General features: G+C 46.9%; 1 protein-coding gene across 1 annotated transcript; it reads left to right on the top strand.

The window, feature by feature from the left end:
- The first annotated feature begins 471 nt into the window (after positions 1-471).
- On the top strand, positions 472-9,260 carry Ack (activated Cdc42 kinase). Its single transcript, XM_078185958.1, has 4 exons — positions 472-1,231; positions 1,839-2,381; positions 2,454-5,651; positions 6,056-9,260. The coding sequence occupies exons 2-4, from the start codon at positions 1,852-1,854 to the stop codon at positions 6,153-6,155; spliced, it is 3,828 nt and encodes a 1,275-aa protein (XP_078042084.1). The 5' UTR covers positions 472-1,231; positions 1,839-1,851; the 3' UTR covers positions 6,156-9,260.
- Positions 9,261-12,368: the final 3,108 nt, after the last annotated feature.

Genomic DNA, 12,368 nt, shown 5'->3' with positions numbered 1-12,368 from the left:
CTTCACAAATTAGCATAACGACAGAGCAACATAATCACATACTTAAAACGCCTCAAGGAAATCTAATTACTTAAATATAAATCAAATAAAAATTTCCTTATTTCATACATCTCAAATGCAATCATATTATTATAAAAATTAAGCAAACTGAATAAAGGACTCATTATTTTAGACAGTAGATTTTTTTGTTTAATCATTTGTTATAAAGTTAATAAAATGAGAAAATTGCTCGTATCATTTGTCCTATTATAAACTAATTGTTGAACAAACAAAATAGCAATTTTCTGTCGTTCTATGAGAACGCAGCATCGACGATTCAAATATTCCCGCGCTCAGCAACGGTCGGCCAGATCTATAGAGCCGCAGCATCTGGTAAGTCTGGGCCGACTGCAGAGATCGTCGCTAAACAGCTGGGCGGCCAGTTCTCTTTGCACCCGAGGGTAGCCGAAAAGGCCAACGTGAAACAGCGATTCGAAATCAATAGGAATCGCGGAAAGAAACGTTGCGGCAAAAGAGAAATTCGGGCTCGTTGGTTTCGCATCGATTTCTGCAACGATGCAAGATGGCGCCATCTCGGCCAGGGCCGTTCAGTTCAGCTGCATCCGTGCATGGTCCGTGGCAGTAGCAAAATAGTGTTCCACCGTGCGGCTGGGCTTTTTTGTTTGCACTCGAGGCGCAGTGTGCTGGCGTACGGACAGATTTCGTAAATAGGCGAAAAAAAGGGGGGCGGGCCACGATTTTAGGGGGGCCGTCGCACGATGCGAGAACAAACGCCGTCGCGGACGCTGTCGTTGGGCTGACGGTGAGATTTCTCGGTGAGCGGCTCTATATACGCGCGTAGATTCGGTGGCAGCGGACGGGACGTTTTAGGTTAAAGCTGCACAACAATGCGCTGCGTGAGAAACTCATACGGTGAAAGTCTCTCCGACGGCGCGGGGCTGCCGCTTCGACAACAAGGTTCCCGTGATTTCGACGGCTTTCGGCTCCCGGCCCTTCTCTGAGGCCCTCCAAGCAGCCCCGGTCGCCTTTTTACCCGCAGCGTTCCCTGTGTTGGTGCGCGTCCCTGAACGTTCCCGTGCTCGAGAGAAACGACGAGAAAAATGTGCGGCGACGGACGGCGACGATTTCGTTGAGATTTCGCCGTGGTTGGGTTCCACCGACGCATCCTGAGGACCGACGAAGACTCTTCGCGGCGACAGAATGGAGGCTTAATTGCTTCTTCCGCTGAAAGGTGACCAAGAGCCACGGCATTCAGCCTCCCTATCCGACCACAGTCACCCCTTCGGCCGGTTTTTTCCCCTGATCTCTCGCTAACGGTGCGTCGACGCACCGCGATTGGTCCCCTAATTAATCTGTTACGTTTGTTTCGACACCAGCCGATTTCACGCCGCGATATGTCTCTCGTCTGCTCTCCCGTCGATTCGACGTTCTCTCCTGGTTTTCGTAGTCATCGTACACCGTTACAGACACATTGGTGGTGTACTTGATGCATAGTGTTTTTGCAAAACAATGCATGCTGTGTGGTTTCCCTTCGCAAAGTTCCATTTCCTGATCAGGGGGTGCCTTGCTCCATGGTAAACACTGTACACACAGTGTTCTTTGTGCTTGCAATGTGATCTTGCAATGGCAAACTATTGTACTGATTGTATCTTAATTGTATCTTTGTCTGCATGTATCTGCCTGAAATACAATATCATTTGCCAACCGACTCTTTCTTGCCTTAATAAAACTGTTTCGTTGAAATGAACAAGCATTACTTTCTTGGACCTTCTTTAGTTTATTTAGTTTTAGTTTGGTTCGTTGTAGATTGTTTTTGTAATTTATTTTGTTAATTGTAGACTATTCGAATAAATGAACATGGCAGAGGATGAGGGTACAGAATGGCTGCAGGAACTGTTGCACGATGTCCAGCTGTCACAGTTTTTCACAAGGATACGGGATGAGATGCAAGTCACCAGATTGCACCATTTTGATTACGTGCAACCTGAGGACCTCGAGAAGATAGGGCTTGGGAAGCCAGGTATCAGAAGGCTGCTGGATGCTGTTAAGAAAAAGAGGAACACGCAATGGAAGAAGAACCTGATCACCAAGATCAGGCCTGGCAGCAGCGCAAAGACTACTAAAAGGTCTTCCCAGCCGGTTGAAGGACCTACAGGGCTGACCTGCCTCATACAAGACAAAGATGTGACACTGTCTACCAAGCTGGGAGATGGCAGCTTTGGTGTGGTTAGAAGAGGGGAATGGACCTCTCCTACAGGTAGAGTGCTGCCAGTGGCTGTGAAGGTCCTTAAGGCCGATGCTCTAACCCAGCCTAGCGTAATAGAAGACTTCGTATCTGAAGTTCAATCCATGCACACCTTGGATCATCACAATTTGATCAGGTATGTAACACAATGAAAGTAATGTAGTATTTCTTTGGACATTTTATTAATTATTGTGATGTTTATTTGCAGATTGTACGGCGTAGTATTGTCACAGCCAATGATGATGGTAACAGAGCTGGCACCGCTAGGGGCACTGTTAGACTATCTGCGAAAACAGTGTGGCAGAATCTCGGTGTTAACGTTATGCAATTACGCTCTGCAGGTTGCCACAGGAATGGCATACCTAGAGGCAAAGCGGTTCCTGCACCGCGACCTGGCGTGCAGGAACGTGCTATTGAGTTCTGCGGACAAAGTAAAAATCGGTGACTTTGGCCTAATGCGGGCTCTGCCCCAACAAGAGGACTGCTACGTGATGACCGAGCACAAGAAAGTCCCGTTCCCTTGGTGCGCGCCAGAATCATTGAAAGCCCGTCAATTCAGTCACGCGTCGGACGTTTGGATGTTCGGTGTGACGTTGTGGGAGATGTTGACGTTCGGCGAGGAGCCGTGGGTTGGTTTGAACGGTTCAGAAATTTTGAGAAAAATTGACAAAGATGGGGAACGTCTGCACGAACCGGAAGCAACTCCGCCAGTCATGTATCAGTTAATGTTGCGCTGCTGGGCCCGAGACCCGGCGGAAAGGCCCATGTTCGCGACGCTGAAAACGTCGCTGACAGGTATGGTGCCTTCCGTGATGAAGGCGGTGAATAGTTTCGACGAGGCCAACAGAATGACGATCGAGCAGGGGGATCAAATAGTGATTCTAGATGGTCGGCCTGAGAACTACTGGTGGAAAGGCCAGAACCAGCGCACCTATCAAATTGGGCTCTTCCCTCGCTGTCTGGTGGACCCCATGAGACGTAGGCAGCCAGAGGACATAAGCAAACCCTTAGAGAACTCTTTTATTCATACCGGTCACGGCGCTCCCTTCGGGAAAAGCTGGGGAAGTCCAATCTACATAGACGACGTCTATCTACGCAACCCTATGGAACCCCCTGACGTGGTGGGCGTCGCCACTGCAGCGGACAGTCACTTGAAGAAGAAATTCTTCAGCGGCACGCCCAGATCGCGCAAACAGTTCAATTACACAAAGTTCCAAAACGACATTCGAGCCAGTCCAGTGAAATCGTCGAACTCCTTAGGCACAGCCGGTAGTCAGGAAGGTAGTCTGATCGACCTCTCCCCAGAAGAGATGATAAACACCAGCATCGCGCAATCCGACACTGCCTGTCGGCGGGTAGTCAACATCCTGGACGAACCTATCGACGACATGGAGCGACAGCAGGCCAACTGGCAGGAGGACGACCCTAGGACCTATGCCAACTTCCCTGGGAACGTGGATCCCGCTTATTCGGACCCCTTCGACACGTCCTCCGTGTTCATGAAGCTGCCCCATTCGAGGTACTACAGTCAAGTACCACCGGACATGAGCAGCCGTTATTTCAAGACCCAGACCTACGGCAACGTGCAGAACCAGGACGCCGCTGGCAGTCAGGAAAGTGCGAACTACTTCACGCCGGAGGCAGGCTCGGACGTCAACCACTATTCCATAAACTTGAACAAAGAAAACAGAAACGACAATATCAATTTGAACGTTAACGTCGATGCGGAGGAGGGCAGCGTGTATTCTCAGAATCATTATAGCGAGATCGACAAACCTAGCCCGCCTATGGCAAGCTGGTCAACCTGGCCCGAAGATCTACAGAGCGAGGCGCAACAGACCTACGTGAACGTCGCCTCCCGCACCCAACAGAGTACCGACGCGCCTCCTCCGCCGCCCGTTGGACCAAACGAAAGCTCCCCGAAGCCGAAATCCAACCACGACCTCGCGCAGAGCATGAACGAGCTGTCCATTAATACTCGCACCGTTTCCCCGAAGAAATTGGACCCAGCCTTTCTCGCGGAGCTGGAGAAGCACCTGGGCGAGAAAGAGGCGAGTAAAAACATGAACGCCAGCCAGGAGGCAGCGGGCCCGTCCGAGCCCTATTCCTCGGTGAACAAGCTACAAGAGAACGCGATTCCGGCTCTAAGGCCGCCGCCTCAGTCGACGAAGCCGAAGTCCCCGCAGATCGATCACAGGACTAGCAATCTACCGACGAAGGTGCAGAACTCTTGGCAGTCGAAGACGACGAACATCCAGCAGCCACGAGCACAACCCGAGCAGCGGATGCTGGAGACTACAACTGACCAGATGGTCGGCCAGATCTGGCAGCAGGTGCAGGTGTCCCAGCAGAACGCATACCCCGTTGAAACGAACGTGAACCGGGTGCTCGGCAACCCGCCAGCTAACCTGAATCTGCTGCAGATAGCGCCCAGCAACCTGGGCAGCCAGTGCAACGTTCCTAAACCGAACATTAACCACGCACAAGCCTCGCCAGCAGCGAACCAGGCCAGCCACTTGCCCAGTCTTCCTGCGTCGACCTCGAGCCACGGGATCACGCAGATTCAGAACGATCTTCAACCGGTGCAGCCGACCGGCGTGGTCCCGAAGCCGGCCAGCGCGGTATTGTCGGAGCAGGTGTACGCGGAACTGAAGCAGACAGTGCCGAATCTGGACCAGCTGTCCCAGAACGAGTTCAACACGCTGTACAACAAGACCGTCCAACAGAATATCCTCAGGAACTACTTCGCAGCGAGCACGTCGTCCGCCACCGACGCCAGCAATCTAAGTCATAGTCATTATTCGGAGGCAGCTGTTGCCAGTCCGCAACAGCAACCCCCTAGAGCCACCTTGGCGAGGAGCTTCTCGGCGCAGCAGCAGCAACAGCAGCAGCAGCACCCCTGCGACTTCAGTCCACATCTGAAGCAACCACCGGTTTACAATCCGCCCCCACCGGCCTGGAGCCCCATGAAATCTGTTCAGAACGGGCTGCAGAGTCAGTGTCCCGTAATCAAGTCTAATCTGCCAGGCAATCTGGCGAATAGTCCCAATCTGCTGCAACTAGCGCACACCAGCGTGCCTCAGGAGATTCCCATGGTGCCGCAACAAGCCCCCACGGTGCGTGCCGCGATGCCGCAGATGAAAGAGACCGTTGTTAATACTCAATTAGCCCCATCCACCTCCGCATACCCCTCCGGCATCAGCCCCCCACTCACCGGCCCGTCCCAGCAGTTGGTGATGTCTCTGAACGATGAATTCCGCGCCAGCAAAGTGATGAAGGTACAGAGGGAGTGCGACGCCTCCCAGCAGGAGATACTCACGGCGTTACAGGCCACTGGCTGGGACACCAACCAGGCCGCCAAACAGATCCTCAAGGACAGGCAGGCCAAGGTGGAGTCCCTGGTTAGGTCAGTTCGCAATGTTTCTTATCGCTAACTGGAAATCTTCGGGCTAAATTTTCTTATCAGAACAAGGGACGCGAGGCTTACGAATTAACCAACAAATTGTTTCGCGTTGTTAAGATAACTGTGCGTTGTGTGGCAACACTGTAAAGCTTGAACTAATCAACGAAGCTCTATAGAATTATGCACGGGGGTCGATGTGGCAACGCTGTCAATTTTAACTTGCCAACAGATTCACTTCTCTAGAAGTTCGTGAGACGGTAGTATGGTAAATTTGTGATAAATCTTGTTGCCCGCGTGGCGACACTATAAGATATAATTGCCAAAAAGTTTCAGTTCTGAGGTATTATATCGACTAGTTAAGGTTTCGATTGTTGACGTTGTAACGAAGCTTGATGGTATTATTACAGATTGGGATTGGCAGGCAGACAGGAATGCGAGGGTGCTCTGAAGAGGACCGAATACGACGTGGACCTGGCAGCGTCCCTGTTGCTGGACCAGGTTAGATGAGACCGATTGTGAAGCACGGACGTCGCTGTTACTGGACACACTGTACAATAACTGTAGCGTCGACACGTATAGAACTATATTTATAAGCGGCAGCTATACACGCGCAAACGAGGCTACGGTTACGAAGCAAGGACATTGTATTTTTCTTTCCTTCCAACGATGTATATAACGTTAAAGACGAAGGTCCGGCCGTCGCGATTCCCGTGAGACTGCGAAAACAGGGAACACATAGTTTCCTTTTCGGCTCTCTACAAATCGGCGGAACATCTCCGAGAATCGGGGCGGCACGGTCGGCCGAGAATGATCGCGAGTCGAGATAGTCGACCGTCGAAGCGAACATACGATTTTAGGAGCACCTGTAAAATAAGAAACGGAAAGAAAGTTTGCATTCCAGAGAACGACGCGAGCTTCCCGTAGCGAATCGTCGCGTGTACGAGCGTGCGCGACGCGTAGCTTTCGAGCCGGCGTGCGATGGTATTGTTCGAGCGCGTAGAGGAGCGTATGGGGGTGAGAAAATTTTCCAGAGAGTGTTCGTATTATTTTTTTAACTCGTCGTATATTATACTCTGTCGTTACGTGTGTTGACGTCCGAGCGAAAAACGAATTGACAGTTTCTTCTGCCGTTTTAACATGTTTCAGGCCCGCGGTGAATACCTTTTCATTCATTTCCGGTTTACGGAGACGACCGACACGTCGTTCGCGCGAGAGTACCGCAACAGTATTCCATTTAAATTGTAAGCGACGCTCGGCGGCGGATCGGGGCAGCTGCGGCTCCTCTGACTGTTTTACGTTTTAAAACGCACCTTGGCAAATTTTACAAATGTCGATGGTCCGCCGCCGACGGTGGCAAAATGATCGATGATATTCGGTGAGCGTCTTCCTGAGATCGCAACGAAAAGGAAACGTTGAGAAATTGGTTCGCGCAAACGTAGGAATGTGCTATCGCCCAACGACCGGAACCTGTCGATAATTACGCGGCCGTAATCGGGCCTGCGTGACCGGAAACGAAACGGGTCAACGAGGATTCACTCCTCCGGAATCCCACTTTGCTCTCCGGCCACGCGGCTCGATACTCGTGAAAGTAAAAGTCTGATCGACGACCGACGTCCGAACTGTCGGTCTAAAGAATTTATTCACACACATACATTCATATTCACGACCCTTATTTTCTATAATTAGAAATAATATGTTTTTAATTGTTTTTTTTTTGGTTCGTACGTTCCTCAGGCTGGAAATTTATCTAATTTCTGTTCTTCTGTGAGAATGTTCACGTGTAAAATTATTTGGTTATTTTTTTTTGTTAGCGTTGTACGACGTGCTCCGTTCGAACGGAGGCGTGGAAACGTAAAGCGGTTCGTCGATTCGACACTGGGATTACCAAAAGGGGTGTGAAATACTTCCGTGGGAATTTATTTTCTATATTATTTATACGCATCGTACAATACAAGTCAATTGAATACCGCAGCGAATACGTTCTCGTAACGAACACATGGCAGATTCGAATCCGGGTAGCTCGAACTGCTCGGCATTTCCGGTGTCGAACGACGGAACGATGGTGGTTTGAAGTATTAATAAAACGGCACAAACTCGGCTCCGTTTGCACGTGGCAAGGGTAACGTGCGCCGCGCAGAAAGTGAACGTGTAAAATGACGGATTATTCAATTTGTAACTGTGATATGCGTTACTAAAGGCTCTAGGCGGTACTGTCGGAGGTAGAAGGGAGTTGTCCTTTTTTAGGAGTAGGCCGACGTGTAGAATGTATTCGCGTGATGGGAGTGTACATAGCCGATTTAGCGAGTGAGTTTAAGATGTAACTAGACTGTGTGCGAGTGCTGATTGTCTTTCGCCTAATTCCGGGGCTGTACAGGATTCGCGACGTCCTCGGGGTGAGAAAACTAACGTTAGCTTCTTTGTTCGAAACTGTACCCCGCAGCAGACGCGTCCTTGCGAACCGATCACGGAAAAGCTAAACGACACGGTATTAAAAAAAAATAAGAGTGTTCTTGGTAGTGTCGAATCCTGCCTGAATATACTGTAAAAGTTTCTCCCTGTTGTGCCTCGTTTCGTCTTCCTGTAATCGGCTCTCGAGGACCACCCCGCGTTACGCTGTCGCAAAATGGTAACAAGAAACGTCGCGGTTAATCAGAATTGCTATTTTTTATCGGATCGTTCGAGAGACTATTTTTTTAAACGATCGTTTTCGAGACGGATAGGAACGGAGGAGGTGGAAAGCCGAGGTCGCGGCGTTCCTTGTTGCAGTCACGAGCGGCAAGATCGATTCCGGCGGGGAACAATGGACCCGTTTCAGCGCGCACAAAACGGGCGCATCGACTGTCGTCGCAAGACCTAGACGAACGGACGAGTTTTGTTCCGGTGGGATTATAGTCTGTGTCACAAAACAAGAACGCAACGGATCGAACAAAACGTGTTCAACCCTCATTAAACCCTGTAAACTTTAGTCCTAATTTATTTGCCGGAAGTCAGACTATTTCCTAAACCCTCTTACTCTTAGTTTCCGTGACTGCATTAATCGGGACAAAGCGGAGAATGCGTATATCTTGGTCTCCGTAACGGACCGAGGAAATGTTCGATGTTCACAAATAAAACGTACGTAAGGAGATTACGGGATTCTTTCATTCATCCTGCGATTCAATACTTCGACATCGAGCTCGAGGGTTTACGATCAGTTGTTTTAGCTCTTACAGTCAAGTAAGTAAAAATGTTTATTTTTTAACAAACTTTAGGATTGTTCGAGAGCCGATTTGTCGTCAAATGACAACGAGTCGACAACTGATTAAACAACGGCACCCTTTAAATTACCGGATACCGTTAAATTTGTATTACGGATGGAAATGAAAATATCGAGTGATGCGTAAGTCGACAAAAATGAATACTACCGGAATGAAATTTTGCACAATTCGAAAACCAGTGGGGACGAGATGTATTTTGTAAATCTTGCCCACCGATAGAAAAATAAAATAATCAGCTAACAATTCTAAAACATGCCTGGTGCACTTGTATCCAACAACAATTAGTTAAACGAACGCACTAGCTAAACATCATTTCGAAAAATCTACGATTAAAAATATTATTACATTGCAATTAATAATGTTCAATTTCAGTCATTTAAAATTAATAAAGTTGAGAAAAGGATTATAACACGTTGTTCAACAGATTTGAGATCACTTAATTTCAATGTCTGTCAATTAAAGTTAATAAAATCGTTGCAAATTATTCCACCTTACCCAATACATTTGAGAATACCTAATTTCAGTCATTTGATACGAATAAAATTAAAAAAGAAATTATACCATGTTGTTCAATAAAATTGAGAACACTTTTACGAGGCGGGACTTCTTGTCACACTTGAGCGTAACTTAGCCCACAGCGGCGAAGCGATGAAAAAGTTCCACTTTTTCCCAGGCTTATAGTAGCCCATAAATCGTCGCAGAATTGTTCGTAACAGTCCGGCCGCGGTTCTGAAAATGCCCGGCCAAAAAAACACGTTCACAGCATTCCAATAGCTCGTTAGTTCTTTGAACGATTCAAATGTCTATGGCCGCGGGGTGATTGCGCAATAGAAACTTTCATTGGCCTTTTGAAGAAACGCTCGTCAACTTGATTCCGCTTAATTATATCGGCCAGACGTGATACGGTGTCGCTCTGCGGTTTACCTCGGCCGAATAATACCTCGGGCGAGACCGATTAGAATTCGATTGCCACCGCGAAAGAAATGAAACGGCGATTGCCGACGCACAAGTGGATCAATTATTTCATAAAAAGCAATGACCCGGTGTCGCAAGTCTTGCGCGGAACAACGGAAAAGCAAACAAACAGCCGCGCGAAATAACGCGATCTCGATTGCGCTGTTCGAATTACACGCGATAGTACAATTAATTGGTTATGTAATTGATATTTTAGGTTACATATACATGTATATTAAGTTATATACTCTCTCGTATGTTGGCCCTACCCTTTGCTAATACACCTGCCCCCTTAGGGGTTGGCCTCGCCCCCTGACCAATATGCGAGCGTGAGTTAATGAAGTTACAATAATTTTGATGCACCTTCTGTATTAAGTTATATATTATTGTATATTTTTTATATTAAGTTACATATTATGGTATATTATATATATTAAGTTACATATTATGCTATATTAACAGGTATACATATATACAATATATTAAAAATTTATATATTATCCCAGAGTCGTAGAATAAATTTGCTAACAATTTTTACTGGATGCTGATGAGTCGGATGCAAACGCGTCCGAGAATCCAAAGAATTTACAGAGGGTTCTTTGAGCTTTTTCCTCCGTCTTCGAGTGTCTTTATCACCGTCCCGTTGAGATAAACGGAATCGTCGACACAGCTGCGAAAATACCAGTCGCACGATTTTGCGTTCCGTTTGCGATTACGATGAATATTCATGACACGGAGCTATCTGGCCTGTCGAAAATCGAACCGGCTAGAAAGTCGGAATCCTTCTGCACTTTCTTCCGAGTCGGTACACAATGCATTCAACCGAGCATAGTTCTTTGTCCCTCCTGCTTTCTAGCCGAATGCGTGCAATCCTCTGGCTGCCGTCGTGCTCCTGTTCTACCGCGGAAGTTAAACAGTCGCGTAAGCTCTTTCATGTCTACCTACTCTAGATACACTTACATACGCTTTCCAACGTATCAGTCGACGTTTATAACATTTAAATAACAATCCTAGATCTCGGGCGCTACAGGGAAACTTAGGGTACCATTGCAGTAGTTCTCTCATTATTGCTATTATTCAAGTATTATTGTCCTGGGCGAAATTTAGTAAATTTTAATGAACGTTGATTACAAGTTCAATTGAAATTTTATTTGAGCTATTTTGAACGAAGTTGCTATTTTGATGAAATGCTTATTACATAGTTGAATTACAGTAAAAGCTTCGTTGTATGAATATAATTGAAGATATTAAGTAATAAAATTAAGTAGTACAGGACATAATAAACTGCTTTATTATAGGTGGATATATGTGAGATACATCATAATATCCAAGGATATAAGAAGACAGAAGAGGATATGACTGAATTTAAGTGGATGTAAGTGAGATACAACATGATATCCTAGGATATAAGTTCCTATAGATATAAGTTACGATTAATTTGAACACAAAGTTTCAATTGATTTTAGATGGAGGCAGTGGTATCGATTGAATACATTTTTATTATAAAACTGAATTGTTAGGAAGATCTGATATATACCTAGATAAAAAGTAATCGCATTGTATAATTCAAAGGTTTTTTAATTTCTATATCTGTTAGGTATTCCTCTAAGTGTACAATCGACCGATGCTACTCGCTGTTGACGAGGTGTATGATCGCGATGTACGGCAGATACCATGATTGGCAACACGAAGTTCCCGGTACCAATGCTCGTTATCCAACAATGGTCACCGATACGTGCGGATGACGTCGAAACGATTGCAAGTGCAACGGTGCAACGGCATGATGCACCAGCCCCCAAGGAGAAGGTGGGGCCGACGGTGGCGCAGGCGTGAAAGTCTTCGGTTTCACTTGTCTTCGAGGAGATCGGCGTGCACACCTGCGACCGGTAGTAGGAGAGAAGAACAGTGAACCGCGGATACCTTGCCTAGACCGATCCAGAAGCGAAATCGTGCTCGCGCCGCGCGCTATGCGCTTCTTCGAGCCACCGGAAACTCACCTGGCCGCTGCGCGCACGAACGGACCGTCGTCGGGCTCTTTTTGAATCTCGGATTTTCGCGCCTTTCGCGAACAGTGGTTTCGTACGCAGTGTTGTAGCTGTCACCGACGAGGAATGTCGTGGAATGTTGGTAGACGCTAATTACAGGTACTGGAGCACTCGATTTTTCGCGACATAATTATTTACAACAATCATTTACCTTTCGATCTCGTGGCTTTTTTACTTCGAAAGTATTTTGGTCAAGGAGAATCTTTGTTGTAAATTTTATAAATTATTAAGCTATATTATTTTGTTTAAAGTAGGCCAAATACTTAGCTAAATACTAGGCTAAATACTACTTGATATAGTCTTTTCTCTAGTACATAGTCGTTACAGAACTACAATATAGATCTTGATCTCAAAATACTAATTTACTGAGTCTATTAAGTTACTTATACGATTTTGTGGATTTTTATGGAAAATAAAAATTGTCTTCATTCCGTCATTCTCCACTGTCAAAATGTCAATATAGT

This window comes from Augochlora pura, chromosome 7, assembly GCF_028453695.1.
Source record: "Augochlora pura isolate Apur16 chromosome 7, APUR_v2.2.1, whole genome shotgun sequence".
NCBI classification, from domain to species: domain Eukaryota; kingdom Metazoa; phylum Arthropoda; class Insecta; order Hymenoptera; family Halictidae; genus Augochlora; species Augochlora pura.
This window is presented reverse-complemented; position numbering and strand designations above follow the sequence as displayed.